The 21,858-nt window shown below is 48.1% G+C and overlaps 1 protein-coding gene across 8 annotated transcripts in view; it reads left to right on the forward strand.

Moving 5' to 3' along the window:
- Window positions 1-21,858, forward strand: part of PMFBP1 (polyamine modulated factor 1 binding protein 1) — a 2,317,386-nt gene that overhangs the window by 1,080,010 nt on the left and 1,215,518 nt on the right. For all 8 annotated transcript variants that reach the window (XM_078668626.1, XM_078668631.1, XM_078668625.1 and 5 more), the window contains 2 exons: window positions 1,202-1,432; window positions 10,537-10,767. In XM_078668626.1, the coding sequence (XP_078524752.1) occupies window positions 1,202-1,432; window positions 10,537-10,767 (462 nt within the window). The remainder of the gene's footprint in view (window positions 1-1,201; window positions 1,433-10,536; window positions 10,768-21,858) is intronic.

Raw genomic sequence — 21,858 nt, forward strand, 5'->3', positions numbered from 1 at the left:
TCTTATTGAAATTCTGACAAGGACTGCCCGTTGTTGAAGCGGTGCAAAGCTCAGTGGATCTCAGCCTTCATTTCCTTTTCCCTTGCCAAAGCTAGCTATCCCCTAAAGAGCAGGGTTAAAACACTTTAAACTAGAGGCGTGGAGACCACAGCAATACTCTTTGCAGGAGTTCTATTATTACACATTAGCAAGTCTGCAATCTGGGCTCCCAACACATACCTTTGGAAAGCACATGTGGTTGGATACACAGTTAAAACTGAGACAGCAGTTGAACAAGAGGTGCTATACAAGCTCATTCACTAGGGTGAGCCTCTATTCTGCTTATCTCTTTGGCATTATGTAATTTACTTCCTTGTTAATCTTAATTCAGGCATGTAAACCTATGAAAGATCCAATGTATAAGAATAAGAAAAAGGCACTTACCTGAAACTATAGTTCTTCAGCATTTGTATTTTTCTTAGATTCAAATGTGACCGTCCTCCTCCCTGTTCATGAACCTACCACTAGATCCTTTAGATAAGCTGCGAAAATCTGACAGTTGATTCTAAGCAAGCTTGGAACACAGAGCCCTTACACCTCACTGGCCAGAGTTTGGGTCACAGTTAGGTGGGATTAGTTGTAAGTAGTCTATGGCTGTTTTCAATGTTTAGCTGTATTCAGATACTGCTGTGTTATCATTGACTACTGCCTTGTTAATCTTAGCCCCTTCGCTGCGGGGGTTAATCCCCGCTGTGCTGGGGGGAGGGGGCGCGCACAGCGCCCGCATGCTCATGACGAGCTGAGCTCGTCATGAGGCACGGCGCTCCTGTGCTCATGACGAGCTCAGCTCGTCACAGGTGCATTACCTGCCGTGGAACGCTCAGCACAGCAGGGGAATTATCCCCGCATGCGAGCGTTCCACGGCTCATGACGAGCTGAGCTCGTCATGAGCATCGGAGCGCCGTGGCTCATGACAAGCTCAGCTCGTCATGAGCCTCGAAGAGGTTAATTCCATGTGAATCTACAAAAGGTACCAATGCTGAAGAACTGTAGTTCCAAGAAAGTGACATTTTCTTACCCTATTTTTCACACTGGTAGAAAGCACTCTTTTTTTTTTTTACTCCCATGAGTGAGGATGTGGCCATGTAACAAATACAGGAAATAACATGTATGACCTTATTATTGCAAAGCTGTTTTCTCTCATGTTCTGTGAATATTTCAGGTGTCTTGCCGGGACAAAGTGCGCCAGAATCTTGAGGCAGAGGTTAATCAGCTGCAGACAAAGGTATGGGAAGTAGAAGAACGCCTCGTTACTGCTGATAGCAAATGCAACTCCTTGGACAGCAGTCTGGACCTGTACAAGAAGAAATATCAGGCTTGCATGGACCGTGTGGGTGAGCTTGAGGGCACAGTGCAGAACCTTAGCGAAGATGTCGCTGATGCCAATGAGCAGGTAAGAGACTAAAACTAAGATGTTACTGTATGCTTAGTTACAAAACTGAATAAAGACAAAACATGCAGAGCAGCCGTCATCAAATGCCTCGGGGGGCTATCAATCCAACTGTCCTGTACAGCAATAACATTTCTCAAAATGGCAGCAAAAGAACTGGAAAAAAAAGGAAATCATTCACTAATTTAATAAGTTCCAGCATACCCATCAACGGCATTGTCTAAATGTTTCAAACTCTCCTGTTTTTAAATTTAAAATGTATTTTCACTTATGGTGGTTCCCCACCCTTTTATGATTTTTTTAATGAAATTAAATAAAAGTATTTATTTATTTGATTTATTTATGACTAAAGACAAGAATTATGGGGGAATACTGTTTGAAGCACACTAATCATTTTATTTTGTGAAGGTGCATAGATTGCTAGCAGTGGCAGTGGGTGTCAACGAGCCCTTGACAGTTGGGTGAAGGCACTTTAATTTGAAGCACTTTGGCATTTGGCATCTAAAGAAAAGGACAGTATGCTGCTGTGTAATCATGCTCCATCCCAACACTCTGTATGTTGTGTGGCTGGAGCAAAAATGAATGCTTTCACTTTAAATATTTTAATTGATGCTCCATTCTCTGAGCGTCCTTCTTTAGTTCAAAACCTTTGCCCTACCCATGCATCACCAACCATCTCGGCCCAGTTCATGATTTCCCCCGCTTTTAGGCAGGGTACCGGGCTTTGCTTTCACAATCATTAGAGATGGTGCTGGTTGTTCATTAATCCTCTCCTCTTGGTGAGGGGGATGTTGTTTTCTCTTCCAATTGCTACTAGAAAAGAAAAAAACTTTCCTCTTATCTCTGGCATGCTTTCCATTTTGATTGATTTTAAACATTGCACTGGAGGCAGTAATCCCTTCTTGGCAGCCAAGTATAAAAAATTGCTTTGTTATAGTAATGCTGTCAGGTTTAGGGAAGAGCCTTGGTACCCAGCAGGATCAGTAGACTGACAACAACTGTCAGTACTGAGCAGAGGATTGCCTCTCCACATGCCTGGACCTTTTACCATCAATTAAGAAGGGAGGCATTTAGGCACAGCTGAAGGTACATCTTGGGGATAAGGCACGTACACAATCCTTGGGATCCAGTGGTACCCAATTAACTGCATGCACTCTGTCTGAAAGAAACAGTTAGTTATAGATTCCTTACCTTAGAATTACCCCCAGGCGTCAGACTGGATCTGGAAAGTTTTTCGTCAGCAGTACCCCTGCACATCGGAAGGTGGCGTCGGTTGACCATGCGTTCGGCGTCATGGTCACCGGGATGAAGTTGCGGTAGCTACATAGACACCCCCCTCGCGCGCAGACGTCCGTTCTTTATTTTTCCACGCCAGCAAGCGCAGATCCGAAGAGAGCGGTACCCTCAGTCACTTTTTGACTGACTTTTTCTTGACTTTTGTCGACTTCGTTTTCTGAGTCTATCGACTCTTGGTGCACGAGGGGTGCCCGGCTTCAAGGTCTGATGTTCCTGTAACTGACTGATGTCGGTGATGCATCCGCATCACCTGTGCCTCTACTGCCTGGAGCGCGACCATGACCCCAAGTCGTGCTCCACGCGTCATTCGAGGTCCTGGTCGCGTGGTGGGTCGAGGGGCCGATTGTGAAGCCACCATCATTCCTATTCCAAGTCTTCACACTCGGGGTCAGGTAAGTCGAAGCACAAGAAGAAGTCAAAGAAGCATCGTCGCTCTTCAACTTCCCTTCGTCCGTCAGCCGACGCGACCAAGGGTGCGTGTGGTTCCCCTCCTGCGGCACTGCGTGCAGAGTCTACATGGTCAACTCCGGCCTTCCCTCCCTTCCCGGGAGTGACCCCTGCCCATCTTCGTCAGTTCTACAAAGCAATCCATGCCATCTTTGGGCAGCCCGACTCCGCCGGCGCACCTTCGGGCCTCGTGGACTCGGCTGGGGACCCTATGCCTTTGACACCGGTGGCTTCGGCCTCGGCACCGCAGGTCCCCCTTGGATCCAGGCCTGAATCCGGATCAGCGCCGGTCGACCTCGTAACTCCTCCACTGGCACCACTTCCCCAGCCGGCGTGGGCTGGACCCTGGCTTCTGCCCCGATGGGGACACGGAGCCAGACCGGCGTCGACCAATGCCAGATCTGGCGCCGATGGGTACTTTTGTGCCTATGTTACAGCGTTGCCCTTTTCAGCCAGATTGGCAGCCAGAGGAGGGTGAGAAAGACTGGGAGGGTTCTGGAGTCCCTTTGACAGACCAGTTGGATTATGATCCAGACTGGAGAGAGGAACTGGGGGATGCCAGTGGTCTGGATACTTCCCCAGACCTTGGCATGTTGTCTTCTCCTACCGTGGCTATGGAGGAGGGAGCGTCATACGCAGTGGTGTTGCATTGGGCGGCCGAGGCTCTCCACCTAGAGATACCTAAGGTGGCAGTCAGGACTAACCTCCTGACAGAGGTGCTTCAGCCACCAGCGAGCTCTTCGGAGCCCTTGCTGCCATTCAATGAAGCCCTATCTGACATCCTTTTGGGCACCTGGTCCAGGCCCAACACAGGGGCTCCTGTGGATAGGATGATTGCCCGATGCCACCGCCCGGCCCCGGGCGACCCCACTTTCCTCTTCCAACACCCTACCCCTGAGAGCTTGGTGGTCCAAGCCTCGACATCCAAATGCGCATTCCCTAACGCTGATAGGGAATCCAAAAAGCTGGACCAACTTGGGAAGAAGTTGTTTTCTTCCTCCAGCTTGGGACTGGGGTCGGTAAACACTGCATGTCTGTTGGGCCGTTATTCCCACTCTGAGTGAGATACGGTGGCGCAAGTGCTGCCCCAGTGCCTGGAGGAGGCCCGGGCCGTGCTCTCCTGTGCAATTACCGAGGGGACAGAGGCAGCAAAGTTTACCATCTGCTGTGGACTGGACACCGCCGACTCGCTGGGTAGGACGATTTCAACCTTGGTAGCCCTTCGACACAATGCCTGGCTGAGGTCGACTGGCTTTTGTGGGGATGTCCAGAACACCCTGATGGCTATGCCTGTTGATGGCCGTCGCCTATACGGCGACAACGCGGACTGTGCGCTAGAGTGCTTCAAGGACTCTCAGGATATGGCCAAGACCTTGGGCCTCTCTACCACACGCCCTGCACTGTCTACTTTTCGTGCCTTTCGTGGCTACGGAATGGGGTGCCCCACCACGTTCCTTCCAGGGACACAGGTCGGAAGGAGAAGTTCAAAATGTTGACCCTGGCTCAGGTCCTGTCTGCTCTCGACCCTGGAGACTGGATGGTAGCTTTCGACTTGCAGGACCCTTATTTTCACATCTCTGTCATGCTGGCCCACGGCGTTACCTGCGGTTCACGGTAGGCCATGAGCATTTTCAGTTTACCGTGCTCCCTTTTGGCCTTACCAGCGCCCCTCGGATGTTCACAAAAGTGATGGCGGTGGTCGCAGCTCATCTGTGCAGATCTGGGGTTTTAGTCTTTCCCTATATCGACGACTGATTGTTGAAGGGAGGCTCGCCCCATACAGTCATCTCCCACTGCCAGACTACTGCCGACCTCCTGCTCTCGCTGGGGTTCTCCATCAACATGCCGAAGTAACACGACATAGTTTCGGGTCTATCCTCCGAACAGCGAGTCCAGCATATTCAGGCTATGATTCCGATCTTTCAGCCTCTATCCCGGGTTTTGGTCAGGATGACCCTCCGGCTACTGGGCCTGATGGCCTCCTGCATCCTGCTGGTGGATCATGCCAGATGGCATATGCAGGCTCTGCAGTGGGACCTGAAGTTCCAGTGGGCGCAGCATCAGGGGAACCTGTCCGATTGTGTCCAGATCTCGGAGGGCACTGCACACCAACTGCAGGGGTGGCTCACGAACCGGGATTGGATCAACAGCAGATCCCTCTCCCTTCCTCAACCAGAGTTAACAGTGGTGCATCACTTCAGAGGCCTCTGGTCTCCGGTGGAGTCCAGACTCCATATCAACCTTCTGGAGCTTCGGGCGATTCGTCTTGCACTAAAAGCATTCCTTCCCTCTGTCCTGGAAGAGTAATGCAGGTGTTCACGGACAACACCACCGCCATGTGGCACTGCAACAAACAGGGCAGGGTGGGGTTGTGGACCCTTTGTCAAGAGGCCCTCCGTCTCTGGACATGGCTGGAAAATCAGGGCATATCTCTGGTGGTTCAACACCTGCCAAGTTTCCTGAATGCCAGGGCGGACAAACTCAGCCGCAGGTGCATGATGGATTAGAATGGCGTCTTTACTCGGTGGTGGACCAAGGTCTCTTTCAACAGTGGGGATAGCCTTGGTTAGATCTATTCTCCGCCGAAGAGAACGTGCAATGTCAGCAATTCTGCGCGTTGGAATTTCCAAGGCGGCACTCGCTAGCGACGCTTTTCGCCGCAAGTGGAGTTGCGGTCTTCTGTATGCCTTTCCGCCTATACCACTTCTTCCCAGAGTGCTGAAGAAGATCAAGTGCGACCGGGCCCAAGTCATTCTTGTGGCTCCGGATTGGGCACAAAGAGTGTGGTATCCCGAGCTGCTACACATGGCCATCGATCCTGCGATCAGACTGCCTCTTCGGGGGGATCTTCTGTCTCAGCAGCAGGGGACGGTCCTCCACCCGAACCAGTCCAGCCTCCACCTCCTTGCGTGGAGATTGAGCTGCGACAGTTGACGTCATTTGGCCTACCTCCTGAAGTCTGCGATGGTATCTTGTCAGCCAGGCTTCCCTCCACGAAGACGGTACACACCTGCAGATGGAACAAATTTGTGGCATGGTGCACAGCAAAGTCTGTAGATCCCCTTTCCGCCCCTCTTTATGAGGTTCTCTTGTTCCTCCTTTATTTGGCCCAGCAGGGCTCTGCTCTGGGCACTTTTAAGGACTACCTCTCGACCATTTCAGCCTTCCTTATGCTCCTGGTCAGCCTTCTCTTTTCAAGTCCCCTGTTGTAAATAGATTCCTTAAGGGCATTACTCATCTATTTCCTCCTGTTCCCTTCGTAATGCCTCAATGGGACTTGAACTTGGTTCTTACCTATCTTATGTGCGCTCCCTTTGAGCTGCTACATAACTGTCCTCTCAGACTTCTCACTATGAAAACTGCCTTGCTGGTGGCTATGACCTCTGCACGCGGGGTGAGTGAGCTACAAGCTCTTTCTTCCAAGCCTCCCTTTCTGGCTGTCCATCCGGACAAGGTCGTCCTCAGATCTAGACCATCCTTTCTTCCCTAGGTGGTTACTTCTTTCCACATTGGCCAAACCATCACTTTGACCACCTTCTATCTGCCTCTGCATTCTTCAAAAGAGGAAGAGAGGCTCCCCTGTCTGGATCCAAAACGTGCGCTTTCCTTCTACTTGGATCGTACCAAACGATTCCAGGATGGACGACTTGCGTGCTAAGAAAGGTCGGGCAATGCACAAATGAACCATCTCCAGGTGGGTTGTTCTGTGCATCAAAGCCTGCTATTTGGCAAAGAAGTTGCCTCCAGTGGGGCTGCGCGCCCATTCTACCTGGGCAACGGCAGCTACTAATGCTTTGGGAAGAAAAGTCCCCCTAAATGACATGTGTCAGGCGCTACGTGGGCATTGCTGCACACATTCACCAAACACTACTGCCTGGACAGCTAAAGCTGGAGAGACAGCTTCTTTGGCCATTCTGTTGTCCAGGACTTTCTGGTTTGAACTTAGTTTGCAGACCCACCTCTGGGTTTGGTATTGCTGGGGTATCTATTCTAAGTTGAGGAATCTATAACTAACTGTTTCTTTCAGATGAACAAGTTACTTACCTTCAGTAACAATATATCTGTAAGAAACATAGGTTAGTTATAGGTTCCTTACCGCCCCACCCATCCTCCCCGTTCTGCAAACTGACTTCTAGGGTTAAGGACTTTGTTTCAGGTCCTAGTTTTGTGCTCCAATGGTCAGGGTCTTGCATGGCTCTGTGCTTCTGGGGTGGAAAGTCCTGTACAGAACTGACGTCAGCGCGCGAGGGCGGCGTCAATGTAGCTACCGCTACGTCATCCCGGCGACCACGAAGCCGACAACTAACGCGGAGTCGACCGACGCCATCTTTCGACGCGCAGGGGTACTGCTGAAGGAAAACTTTTTGGATCCAATCTGATGCCTGGGGGTAATTCTAAGGTAAGGAATCTATAACTAACCTATGTTTCTTACAGATATATCGTTACTGAAGGTAAGTAACTTGTTCATCTGTATGGAAGGTCCATAGACAGGTACTATTGCTCCAGTCTCAGAACAGCTCCAGAGTTAGAATACTTTGTAATAGATCAGACTTCTAGAGTTGAATGTTAATTGGTCTTTGTACAAATCTCTTCTTTTTGAGTATGTTTCCTTCCACTGTCTAGCACTTCTTTGTCTTAATGTTGGTTACTGAGATCGGTGCTGCTGCACCATACATCTCAAAGAATACACACCTTGCCCCTGTTCTACATAAAGTATACAACAAGACAGTACAGACCAAAGTTACACTGCCACCTATACCAGTACTAGAACCTGCTTAGAAGTCGGTTCTTCTTTTGACAAGTATATGGGGAAGAAGTATCTGGTAAAGAAAAGATCAAATGGGTACTAATTGGCCGAACATTTACCCTGATATGAGAGGTTCCAAACCAACCTTTTATGCCTCCTGAGTTTGCTATGATTTCTAACTTCAAAGAGGAGTTTATGACTTTGGTTTATTTCCTCTGTTTTACCTGATCAGTTCTTTGACATTCCAGAGTGGGAGTTAGTGACTCCAGTTCCACAATGTTCTGCAGATGACATAGTCTATTTGTTTAATTTAAAACAGACTTAGATTTTTTTTGTAACTTGTACCCTGGAAACTGTGGATGGACCAATCCCCCTTCTCCTCCAGACTTTATTGCAGGCTACTTGTCTCCTCATCTAAAGTTCTTGTTCCCAGTGAAGATGTGACCATGTAAAAAAGACAGACGACATAATGGCATGTACTGACTCCTACTTGAGAAGAGCCATTACCAGAACCATATGCGCAGATGATTATAGAAGAGCCATCTCTACTTACACTGCCAAAAAGTTGAGGGTAGACATATACATGTATTCACTCAATTCTGAAAGAGTGTGAAGCTTTGCATCCTGCAAATAAATGTCATTCCATAATGGCTAAAAGGATGGAGGCTATAAATCTTTTTTTACTTTCTGCCCGCCAACTCAGATCATTTCCTACTATATTACTGCTTTGCCCATATAAAATCATTAGTCAGGGACTCCTCTGATTGAATAGTTAATGCTGCCTTGGAATAGGACTCATTCTTAGCTTTGTATTTCAAAAAGTCTCACATGAGTTTTCAAAAATGGGGTGTTCTTCAGGCACACGTTTTCCCCACCAGCGAGAACAAAATTTGCCACCTATCTGTTTCTCCTGAGTTTTCTGTGGGGACTCGCTAGTCGGTGGTGGGAAATATCCACCATTCCTCAAAAGCAAATAGTGATTCAGAAGTTTCAGACTCAAGGCTCAAAATTGCTCCAAATTGGGCCTGTCAGTGGGGTACCCAGACGTATATTTCTCAGGTGTGCTCCTCCATAGCCTCTTCCCCCTGAGAGTACATGTTTTGATTGAAAATAGGAGACATATATTTCACTCCTATCTCCATGTCCTGAATATTCATGCTCGGAGTTTTAGAGGCTAGCACTCTTGTCTTGTCATCTTTCTCATGAGATGTTAGATGTCCTATTAGCAGTTTGTGCCTTCAACCAGTGAGGTTAAATCAAGCAAATGTTTTGTTTTCACATCTTGGTGTTTGCCCAGTCTGTAGATCCTTTGCACGCTTAGGCTGTTCATATTTTGCAATTTGCTTTTATTTTGGGACCGATCGGGCTTATGGTTGGAATGGTAATGGGTGATTTGACTGTTTTTATGACATGTTTAATTCTGCTCAGATGGACTCTTTGTTTAGGTTACTGGTAATGACTAGGTTACTTAATGCTTTATACAATATGTTCCAGTGAAGCCTTCCCGTGTTCCTGCATGGAATCAAAATGTATTGTTAACTTTATTGATGGCGCCTCCTTTCAAGGCAATATACATCTCTTAGTTATAATTCATTTCTTGTATAGTGACTTTTTGGTAGCTATCACTTTTTCTAGGAGGGTAAGTAGATTCCAGGCTTTTACTGCTTTGGCTCCTTTCACTACTTTTCTTAAGGACAAAGTGACTCGACCGGGGAAGCCTTCTTTTCTATAGAAGGTGGTATCGGAGTTTCAGCTCTCTTAATGCATTTTGTTGCCAGATTTCTTTCTTCCTTATCCTTTGAAGACGGCGAAGTGACTTCACTGAACTGACTCTTTGAAGTCCTTTGTCTTATTTTATTCCTAAAGCAAGAGCATTTAGGAAAGATTAATCTTTATTCCCTGCCAAGAACCAAAACGCGCTATTAGTTCAGAAACAGACTATTTCCCTTTCCGATTGGATATCCCTGCTGATGAAAGGTTGTTGTTAGTTGCTTGAGAAAGTTCATCATGGATAATTTAGAGCTTTTTACAATAGATGAGTGGCTGTGCAGCTTAAGCTCTTTTATGAGGTATACCTGGTCCTCAATCCATTTTTACACAAACATTTTGTCTCAAAACAGCAAACCATGCCTATTCTCAATTTGTTAGAGCCGTCTTGCAGTCCTTCTTTCTTTAAGACAGAATTATATCCTTATCCTACCTCCTTCTGGTAGGCTTTGGATTAGTTCAAGTATGGAATCGACACAAATGAATATCCATTAAATAAGCTAGTTACTTACCTTTGATGGCAATGGTTCTGATGCATATGATGGTTCCCACAGATTCATTTTACCCTTCCCATATGAGGACATATATGTGATAAGTGATTTTACTGTACTTTTTAACAGCTGTCTGTTGATTATCCAACTTACAAGGCATTTTTCCTTGTCACATTTTCTCTCTTTCTTGCTTTTTTCTATCCATATATTACTGAAAATTACATTTGTTCTTGACCTCCCTCCAAATGTACTCAAACTTTCAGAAACCTTATGTGCTAACTGTTGGAAATGTCTTAATTGAAATATGAAACATGAGTTTGGTCTAAATATTGATTTTATTTTTCTATTCCTGGTGACAGGTTGCTGAACGTGAGAAGATCATGGTAACCCTAAGGGGAGAACTACTTGTGCTGCAGCAAGAGCTTGAAAGCAAGTGTACCCAGATGGACAGATGTGAAGAAGGCATTGACCAGCTTACCCAGGAGCTCCAGGCCACTCAAGAAGATCTGGCAAGAAGTCGGGAGCATACCCGTCAATGTGAAGACCTGGTCCAGGAGCTACGAGAACGCTCTTCTGTTCAGCAGAAGGAGGTAACAACTCGCTGTGTGATATATTTGGAGTCCAAGATAAACTAGGTGCATACACAGAAAAAAGGAGGGACAGTCAGGTAAGGGTAGACTGACACAAATTTACTTCTAGTGGTACCGATTAAGGCAGATATTTTTACCCAGACAGGGCAATACTCCACAATCTTGCACAAGACTAACTCACTGATACATGTTTGGTAAGGACTGCACAGCAGGATAGACATATTGTCATATGTTAGCATATATTTACAGAGGAACACACTGCTCACCAGTTTCATTTTTTCATCTGAACACTGTCAGTTACAACTAGCTCAACGTGATCTTACTGTGCAGACCCCTTTTAAGAATACTTTTTTGGATCTATATTTTTTTTACCCGTGTTTTTTACCTCCTTATATTTATACCTTGAGGTCAGATAACCGAGGTTCAAATGGCCCCTGTGTGCAGGAACTCCATATCTCTGTAAGCAATCTCTACTACATTACTCTTATTATGGGAACCTTATCATGGGCCAACTTTGTCTTTGCTGATAAAGCAAAGGAACTCTGAAATAGTGGTTTAAGTAATGCTTTTTTATCAAGTGACTTTTTTAGCTTTGCCTCAGGAACTGTATCAAGTCTTTCAGATGTAGCTGTAATTCTTTTTTTGTTGCTAGTTTACTAACTTATAATAATTCCTTGCACCTTGCTTGAAAAAATTATTTAGCCTCAAAACACTTCTTGGTTATCTCTTTTTTTAACTGAATTGTGATATCTACTTGAAATTAATGTCTTTTTCATTAACTAAATGTCATCTTTGAAGACATGGTAAGAGAAAAAAATACAGAATCGCAGGACTACATTTATGATTGAATATTTATATTTTTGTAATAGTCTCTTTTGATGTTCATCTGCAAGCATTTTGTTATTGTATCAAATTTTGAGTGGCTGGGGTGTAGTGCTTTTCATGGTGCATTCTGAGTGTGCCTGTAGCTGGGCACCTTTCTCCAACATTTAAAAAACAACCAGGAATGTTTGTAGTGTATTCCCCTACAGTTCCACGAAGCAAAATGTGACAATCATGTTTTTTCCTCTCTTGCACCATCAATGTGGGCCTTGCTGCCTCTGACACTCAGGAAAACTGCATCTCATTCTCCATTCAGAAAACAACATATAAATATTTCTGATCAGTCTGGCAGCATAATCTGCTTGGTGACATCAGCATCTTCTGCTCTGATTGTCTGAACACAAGATCTTACTGAAAATACTTTTCAATTTACATGACATCAGAATTTGTCGACACGCCTTGCTCTTTTGCATGAAAGGGGAGACAAGAGCAGCTTTTATAAAAAAAAATTCTTAAAGCGGTCAGTTATTGACAGCAAAGGTATTGATGAATACTATGTAATCTATCAACTATTTAAACGTGAAGTCTGCACCTTTAGATGTACCCTGGTTTTAATGCCATTACAAATGCACTTTAAAAAACCATACATAATCATATCAGTAGAAAATTTTGAAACAGGTTGTAAGTAAGTAGGATCTGCTTTCATGGTCACCCTCACTTTTTGCTGATGTCATTATGTTTTTCTGATTAGTCTGACTGGGATTCTGCTAATCAGGACCCCAGTCTCAGTGCTTCTTCCCTTAATTGGACATGATGAGTACCTAGGCACCCTCCAGATTGGCTACTGATGTACCTTTGTAAGTTCCTAGTATATTGTACTAAGGTACGCAGGGCATTGGTACACCAGCCGTTTCCCATGGGCTGCAGCATGTATTATGCCACCCATGGGAGAACACGCAAATTGTAACCATAGGTCTGACATTGCAGCCTGTGTAAGCTGGTACAAACACCACTTACGACAGATATAGGTTTCCCTATATCTGAGGTCACTACACTTAGGACGTATATGTCACCCCTAAGGCAGGGCTTTCAGTCCTGAAGTTTGGGTCCTAAGTGTGAGGGTGCCCCTGCATGAGCAGGACACCCCTACAACCATTCTCCTTGGTTGTAAGTGCATCAGCCATTATAACTTATAGGGTGGCAATGTGTCATTACGCGATGACCATCTCCAAACTGGTTGTAACAAACTCTGTCATGTTTGGTGTCAAACATGTAGGAATCATACCCCCACACTGTAAATGGTGCGGGATGTGTGATACCATGCACTGTAAGGCTCCTATGAGAGGCCCTCCGTGCTCCCGGCAATAGTCTTCCAGAACTGGACAGCAAGCCAAGGCTGCTGCCGACCAGAGACACGTTTGTGCCCTCCTGTTGCTCAGCCAAGGTCGAGCAGGGGAAGACTGAACAAAAGATATCCTGTCACAGGAAGGTGACCATCTCCCAGAATAGAGTTTAGTGTATTGGGACAGGGTGGGGGCGCTTGAAGGACACATTTGGTGCCCTCCTTGCATACTCCAGTTCAGGGAGATATTGGCTCCCGCTCTGGCGCAAAACTGGACAAAGGACGTGGGAGTATCCTCCACACTGTTCAGCCCCTCCTCTGTGAGGGACCCCTGAATGGTCCCAACCCTTTCCTAAGGGCACTTTAGGGGTTAGCTGTGCGTGGGTCCCTAGATTCGTCGTGGGACAAGATTCAGATCACATACCACTTCAACTTCGATTGTCTGGACACTCTGGTCTTCACTTTGTGAACCGAGACTGCAACGGGGAATATTCCCGCTGCTCCTAGTCTCGTCGTCCTGCTGCTCTTCTGCACCATCTGTGCCCGTGCTCCATACAGGTTCTTCACCAGGCCTGTGGACATCCAAGACACCTGAAGGAATCTCCCTTGGAGTGAAGGAGTCACTACCCTGCATCTGCAGGCACTGCAATGCAGCTGACCGATTTGCTGATCCTGGGCTCCCATGGACTCCGAAAGGCTCAGCAGCACAGGGAGTGGTTCTGCAACTCTTTCGAGGCCTCCACTGTCTTCATACCGAGTTTGAGGGCAGTATCCCTCATTGGAACCACACCCCTGTACACCGCGTCATCTTGCCATTGCCAAGGCTTGTTGGCTTTCTCCTCCAGAGATCTTCGGGCTACAAGAAGCTCCAACCTCAAGCTACTCCTGCAGCCAAGATCTTCGTCCTCCCACTTCTTCTGCACCGTGGGCCTTCTTCATTGGTGAGCTACTCGAGGTCCTCTTGCGATTCCTGTGCTTTCGGCCCATGGGTCCTCTCGAGGGTCTTCTTAAGCATCAGTAGGCTCCCCTGCTTGCTCGGGGTCTGCTCTGACTCTCCTGCACTTGGACCAAACTGGTCCCGACACTGCACCCTTTTTGTCTGCTACGTTGGTTGGCATTTACAAGGCTTGTTGGTGCCCCATCCGAACACTGACTCCCTAGCTCTCGACATCCGCCGTAGGACAGCTTGTGAACGGCTCCTGATCTTCTACAGTGTCGCCTAGTCTGCACAGCTACAACTACAATGGCACCGTCAACCTCTCCTGAATCCCCGACATCGGTGGGCACTCCTCTTGCCCCAGTATTGGAACTTTCATAGATTCCCATAGCTTGTATTATTCCCCCTTGTCGGAATGGGAGTCTCGGTAACAAAATAACATAGCAGTAGGTACAAAAGAAAGAAAAAGGCCTAGGCCTCATTCCCTTTTGTAGCATATCCACCTCTTTTTGCAAAAGAGACCAAAACCAAGCAACAGCCAATCAGAATAGCCTCACCCCATAGAACCGTCCTGAGAGAACCTCAGAGCCTCAGATTTTCTACCGTACGTTGTGCTAAGGGAGTCTCCTTTGAGCTCTGCTCACTTCAACTCTATTTGAGGATTTTCCAGCATTTTTCCTTCAGAATTGTTTGGTGTTTCATCTAGAAATGTCTGACAAGGAGAAGAAAGCCCTTTTCAAGGCTTGTTCCACCTGTGGCAAGAAAAGGCTGTATGTGGAGGACAGGCATAAGGACTGCATTTATTGCCTGTTCCCTGATCATAAGGCTGCGGACTGCACGATCTGCCGCACCTTCTCTTCGAAGACCCTCTGGGACCGTGAGGGTCACCTCCTCACTTGGCTCCAGAAATTTAAGTCAATAAAAGAAACTCTGTCAAGTGACAGTGAGGATTCTTCATCTGTAACATCATCCAGAAGGTCTGTCAAAAGGGGTAGGGCTTCCCCTTCACCTTCTTCAGAGCGTCCAGTTAAGGCCTCAAAAAAGACCCCGTGAGTCTGTGAGCCGGAGTCCTAGCAAATCTCCTCACCACGGTGTAAAGGAGAGTGAAGGACTATCCACAGCTACAGCAGTGGTGGAATCTGCTAAATCGTTTAAGAAGCCCTCTTCTCTGTCATCTGAGAAGTCAGAGAAAGATTCCAAGTCTTCGACGACGCTGCAGAAGACTCCGTCGACGAAGACTTCTAAATCGCAGTTGAAGAAAGTTACACCGTCGACGGGAGCGTCTAAGACGGTTACAGCGACATCGACGAAGGTATCTACGACAACAGCGACGACGACAAGGGTGTCGGCGACGGCGGTGGTGACGACGGTGTCGTCGACGAGAGCAACTACGACGACGACGATAAGGACGACGACGGCAGGAACGTTGACGGTCTCGTCGACAGCAGTGTCGATGCCCATCTCGTCGTCGATGATTCAACCGTCGACGGTGGATCTTCCGACGACGACCTCGTCGACAAGCTTTTCTCTGGCAACATCATCGCCGACGGTACCGTCGACAACATCTTCGTCGATGGAGAGGATTACAATTTCCTTGAAAAGGATAACACCAGATATGACATCTCCAAGGAGAGTTACCCCCTTGCCTCCCGCACTGTTACTTGAGGAAGAAGAGGATTCTGATGGGGATGATCAGGACTCTTTTGGCTATGCACATAGTCCTTCTCAGTTAGTAAAATGCCAAAAAACTGATTCTGAGTGCGAGTACCTTCATGAATGCTCTTACCAGCAGTCTTATCGACGTCAAGAGAGCGCAGGCCAGGAGATGGTTTCAGTTCCTTCTTCCCTCTTGGCAGATCTTCATGGCATGTTACAAGATTATAGGGCCAGGTTTTCTCAGGCTCCTCCTCCTGTTGCCTCTTCAATAATGGTTTCTCCAGAAGTGCCATCACAGGTGGTTTCTCAGCCACAGACGCCTGTTCCTAGTATACCTCCAGTGTTCCAGGAGGTTCAGGATGATTCCTTGGACGAGGATCAGGATGATGACAACAGGCCTAACCAAGGTTTGGAATGGGATGATTATGTGATCCTGGATCCAGCTTCATCTAGTCCGGACCCAGTGGACTCTCACCCGGCGGATATTGGGGGATTTCACAAGTTGATGGAGAGAGCCTCTAGTAGGTTCAAACTTCCTATGCCTTCTGTACAAACAGAGTGCTTCCTCTATGATTTTAAAGAGCCCTATAGGAAGGTGATCCGGTCTATACCCATTGTTAGCCATGTCTGGGATGAGGGTTTAAAGGCAATGAAAAACCCAGCTACGGTAATTCCAGTTTTGCCACGCCTGGAAAAGAAGTACAAGGCCCCTGAGGACGGTCCGGCGTCTTTGACTGGGCAGCCGAAACCGGATTCAGTAATATCGCAGGCGGCACAGAGGAAGTCACGTAATCCTTCGGCACCCCTGACAACAACTCCTGATAAAGAGGGCATGCGCCTTGATAATCGGGGAAGAGATTTTCCTCTATGGCAAGTCTTCTGGTGCGAGCGGCGAATGCGTTGGCGTTCCTTGGCAGATATGATCGCCAAATGTGGTGCGATCTATCACCATATTTGGACCAACTTCCCCAGGAGTCCAAGGTGGAGGCCAAGAAGATCCTACAGGAGGGAGAAGCGACATCGGCAGAGGTGATAGACTGTGCCATGGATATTGCCACTACAGCTTTCCGTTCGCTGGTTGGCACAGCGATTCTTCGTCGTCAAGGATTGCTCAGGGCGACATGGTTCAGGCCGGAGGTCAAAAACAAGATTCTGGACCTCCCTTTTGATGGTGAGGCATTGTTCGGCAAGTACATCGATGATGCCCTCTAGGATATAAAAAAGGATACGGAGACGGCTAGGTCTCTCGGTACTCTTCAGTATCGGAAGGCTCCTTTCCGGGGAGCCAGAGGGCAGAGTACTACTTCCTACAGAGGTTCGAACCAACAGCAATGGTACTCTTCTTATGGATCAACGTCTCAGCAACCTTACCAACAAAAACAAGGCCAAACCTCGTCTTTCCCTAGGTCCAATGCTAGAGGAAAGCAGAATCGCCAGGGACGTGATACTTCCAAGAGACAATAGCGGCGTTCTGGCTCTGCCTGCTGTACCCACCTCCCCAACATCTGTGGGAGGCAGTGTGTCTCAATACCTCCACAACTGGAAACGGATAACATCAGACTAGTTGAGTGGCCAACATCATGCAAGAGGGCAATACACTGGAGTTTATTCAAATACCACCTTCCAAGCCCCCTGCTGCCATGCCTTCGAAACATCTGCGTCTCTTGCAGCTTGAAGTTCATCAGATGCTCCTCAAAGGAGCTGTAGAGCTGGTTCCCTTTTCTCCAAAAGGGGAAGGATTCTATTCCAGGTTCTTCCTGGTAAAGAAGACGCTGGAGAAGTGGCGCCCCATTTTAGATCTCAGGGAGCTAAACACCTATCTAATTTCTCAATCCTTTCGGATGGTTTCGCTCCAGGATATCTTGCGTCTCCTCAATCCGGGAGATTTCATGGCCACTCTCGATCTCGAAGATACGTATTTTCACATACCCATTCACCCAGCCCACAGGAGGTTTCTTCGATTCACAGTAGCCAAGAGCCACTTCCAATTAAGGGTTTTACCCTTCGGACTTCGCCCTGCCCCGAGGATCTTTACCAAGGTGCTGGCACCGGTGGCAGCTTTCCTAAGGAAACAGCATTTTCAGGTCTTCCCATACCAGGACGACTGGTTACTGGAGCCTGCGGAGGAAATGGTCAAGGCATGTACGAACCTATTCAGGAATCTGGGTCTCACTCTCAACAGGGAGCAGTCGTCTCTCTTCCCTTCCAGGACAGCACGTTTCCTGGAAGCTATCTTGGACACTGTGAGAAGTTGGCCTGATATGCAGTGCTCACTATTCTAGTGATCACTATGTATCAGTCCAAACAACCCTTATTGATGATTGGTTGTAAGTCAACCTTATAGACCAGCTATCCTAGTAGCATGGATACGAGCAGTCTAAGGCTAAGACTCTAGAGGGCGTGTTAAGCCAGCTGTTTTACCATCACATTACCCCTTGAACACCAAGTGAAAGGACACCACATAAGTTGTTATGAAAATAAACAGATATTTATTTAGAACAAGACTACCCTGAACTCTTTATGAGTCAGGGAGCTAAGCACACAACAAAACTCTTAAGAAAATACTTTAAGTCGCACAATTTACACAAATGCCCTAGGGGCACGAAAAACCATAAATTACAAAAGTGGAATGCGAACTACTAGCAGGTAAGTAACTATTCTCATAGACTTTAGAAACGCTAGTCCTACAATGCTAAACACTTGGATTAGTTGCAGGAGGCCTGTGGACGTCGTGTGCAGAGTGGGAACTCTCACGCGTAAGGCGGGAAAAAGTCTATGGCGGCTAGTAGTCACAAAGTTACTGTTCTCGGGCGAACCCGACTAGGTGGGTCGAAAACGGGGGTGGATCCGAACACTTAGGGTGTTGGACTATGCTGAAGCACCGGAGTACTTGGTTTACCTAGCCCAGGGGCTGCGGCTGCATAGGGTTGAAATTGCGTCGGAAACCCACGTTGAAGAACCAGGAGCCTGAAGAAAGAGTTGCTGGCAGGCGGCCAGTGAAGAAAGTTCGTGGAGATCCAAGCCTGGATCAGGGAAGAAGAAGACCTGAAAGCAGAGGGGACCAAGTTCTGAATCACTAGCCAGTGATTTAGGTGGGCACCAGAGTGGCACCGGACGAAGTCACCTCGACCAGGTGAGTGGGCGCTGCTGGGCTCTGCAGTCTCTCGGACCAGGAGGCGTTGTCGGCGACCAGGATGGAGGTGCGAGCTGTCCCACGAAGGTATCTGCTGCTGACGTCGCTGGACCCAGGATTGGGCAACAAGTCTTGGCAAATGCAAGGCCCACGCGGTGGACCTAAAATGGCGTCTTGAGTGGACCAGGAGGGTCCAGGGTGCTCCTCTGTTGGAGGGGAGCAAGGGCTAGTCTGGAGCAACCAGACCAGCAGTAGTTGTCGTCGTGGAGCGTCGTGAAGGGGCCACTAGCCAACGGGCAAGCGACCTGGACAACGCGGTGGGCAGCAAAGAGCAGAAGGGCCCCACGCAGATCTCGTGGATGCAGGGGGGCTGAACTTCGGTGCTGGAGCTGCTCAGGGTCGGGGCTTCTCTTACCCCAAAGCACTCAGTCGAGGGTCACTCGGGAGTCGTGCTGGACAAGCGTCGTGCAGTTCTGTAGATGGCCGGTCCCTCGAGGTCTCGTCGCACCCACGGATCACAGCTGGGCTGATGATGTAGGTTGAGGTCAGAGGTGCCAGGGAAGCCGGTTCTCGTCGTGCTGGAGCAGTCTTGATCCGAAGGAGAGACTGGCAACAAACCGCGATACTTGGTTGGTGCCTGCTGCTGCAGGGTGACTACTCCTTAGTCACAAGGGAGAATCTTGGGAAGAAGTCTTGAGTTCCTTTCGTGGAAAGTAGTTTCAGGATTCAAAGATGATCTGATTTGGAAGGGGGCCAGTTCCTACCTTTATCCTGAAAAAGGGGGCTGGCACGCGACTAAGTCCTGCCCTATGGGTGGGACCAGGAGGGGGGTGGTTACACCCCTCTCCTTTGGCGGGCTTTCCCCAGACCAGGGGCTGGAGTGCCCCTGGAACTGGTTTCAGCCGGCCTATGCACAGTGAGCACCGGGGTGCCACTTGCAGTCACCTTCCTCTAAAGCCCTGCCTACCTAGGATACACAAAATCCTGTCTGGGACGGTGCTGGCACCGCCCCTGACAGGAAACCCTTTGTCCTTGCCTCCTGCTCTGGGAGGACTCCCAGCAGCAGGAGGGCAGACTTGTGTCTCGGTGGCAGCATCCATTTTGTGGAGCTAAGGCTATGTCTGACTTTAACCGGGGTTACAGGTTACATACATGTCGTGTCCCTCTAGAAGGGTGGAATGCTAACCCCGTCGCCAGAATTGGCGAGGGGTTAGTATTCCAATTCGTATGACACCTTACTCGACATGTTTTGATAAAGCGATACCAGAGTTGGCATATAACGGTGAGGATTATAATGCACTTAAGAGTATATGGTATGCGATATCATGGAAACGGCTAAGGGATGGATCCCGAAAGCCGCAGACAGGCTCAGCTCATGCCAGAGCACTATCTCACACGATTCCAAGCACTCTGCCTTCAGGATTGTTAAGGCCTGCCATAGGAGTGACTGATAGGAGATCTGTGTGTCCATTTAGGTTTAGATATAGGGATACTATATCTAAAGCAAAGGGTGAGTACACCACCTTGCCCCCAGCTGTCAAGCAGCCAGTTGTGTCTGTTTGGTTAGTCAGTCCAGGGGTGGCATAATACATGCTGCAGCCCCTGGGAGACTTCTGGGTGCACCTCAGCCCTGGGTACAGGGACTTAGAGAGGGCCCAGTGCCAATTCCGTACCTGGGTACAATTTGGAATAGAGAGAACAGCTAGGCTGTGGGTCTGATTAGCAGGCCCACAGCCAGGGAAAGTCGTAAACCAGTGAAGCAAAAAGCAAAAATCTGGGTGATCATAGGATTGCAGACCCTACTCTCCTACATGACCCCCCCCCCCCAAACTTTGGGACAATAAACTAACCTTGACCAGGTGAGTCTTCTGGCTCTAAGTGGAAATACCTGGAGAGCCCATCCGCATTGCCATGATCAGTACCAGGTCTATGCTCCACTGTAAAATCCATCCCCTGTAGGGAAATGGACCACCTAAGTAGTTTGGGGTTTTCACCCTTCATCTGACTTAGCCATAAGAGGGGCTTATGGTCGGTCTGAACTGTGAAGTGAGTTCCAAACAAGTAGGACCTCAACTTCTTCAGGGCCCATACCACAGCAAAGGCCTCCCTCTCAATAGCTGACCAATTTTTCTCTCTGGGGGTCAGCCTTCTGCTAATGAAAGCAATAGGCTGGTCATTACCATCAAAATTCAGCTGAGATAGAACAGCTCCCACACCCAACTCAGAAGCATCTGTTTGGACAATGAATGGTTTGGAGAAGTCTGGACTCTTTAGGATAGGTGCTGTGCACATGGCCTGCTTTAGGTCATCGAATGCTTTCTGACAGCTTGCTGTCCACTGAACTTTCTTTGGCATCTTTTTACTTGTCAGGTCATTAAGGGGGGTCACTATGGACCCATAATTTCTGACAAATTTCCTATAGTACCCAGTCAGGCCCAAGAATGCTCGAACCTGAGTCTGGGTGATTGGAGGAGCCCAGTCCTTGATGGCCTGTATCTTACTCTCCAATGGCTGAACCTGGCCTCCACATACAAGGTGGCCCAGGTATACAACCTGTGTCTGCCCTATCTGGCACTTAGTGGCCTTGATAGTGAGGCCTGCCTTTTGTAGGGCCTCTAACACTTTCCTCAGGTGGACCAGGTGATCCTCCCAGGTGGAGCTAAAGACAGCAATATCATCCAGATATGCTGCACAGAAGTCATCCATCCCAGTGAGAACTTGATTCACCAGCATTTGGAAGGTGACAGGTGCATTTTTCAAACCAAAGGGCATTACCACAAACTGATAATGCCCACCAGGGGTAGAAAATGCTGTCTTGGGCCTGGCTTCCTCAGCTAACCTGATTTGCCAATACCCAGCTGTTAGGTCAAATGTGCTTAAGTAGTTGGCAGAAGCCAATCTATCTATAAGTTCATCTGCCCTTGGTATTGGGTGGGCATCAGTCTTAGTGACTGCATTGAGGCCTCTGTAGTCTACGCAAAACCTCATATCTCTCTTACCACCCTGGGTGTGAGGCTTTGGCACTAGAACTACTGGGCTAGCCCAAGGGCTATCTGAGGGCTCAATGACTCCCAGCTCCAACATTTTCTGCACTTCTGTCTTGATGCAGTCTCTGACATGATCAGGCTGTCTGTAGATTTTACTCTTGACAGGCAGACTGTCTCCAGTGTCCACTTCATGGGTACACCAATCAGTTTGACT

Source organism: Lissotriton helveticus, chromosome 12 (assembly GCF_964261635.1).
Source record: "Lissotriton helveticus chromosome 12, aLisHel1.1, whole genome shotgun sequence".
In the NCBI taxonomy this organism is placed as follows: domain Eukaryota; kingdom Metazoa; phylum Chordata; class Amphibia; order Caudata; family Salamandridae; genus Lissotriton; species Lissotriton helveticus.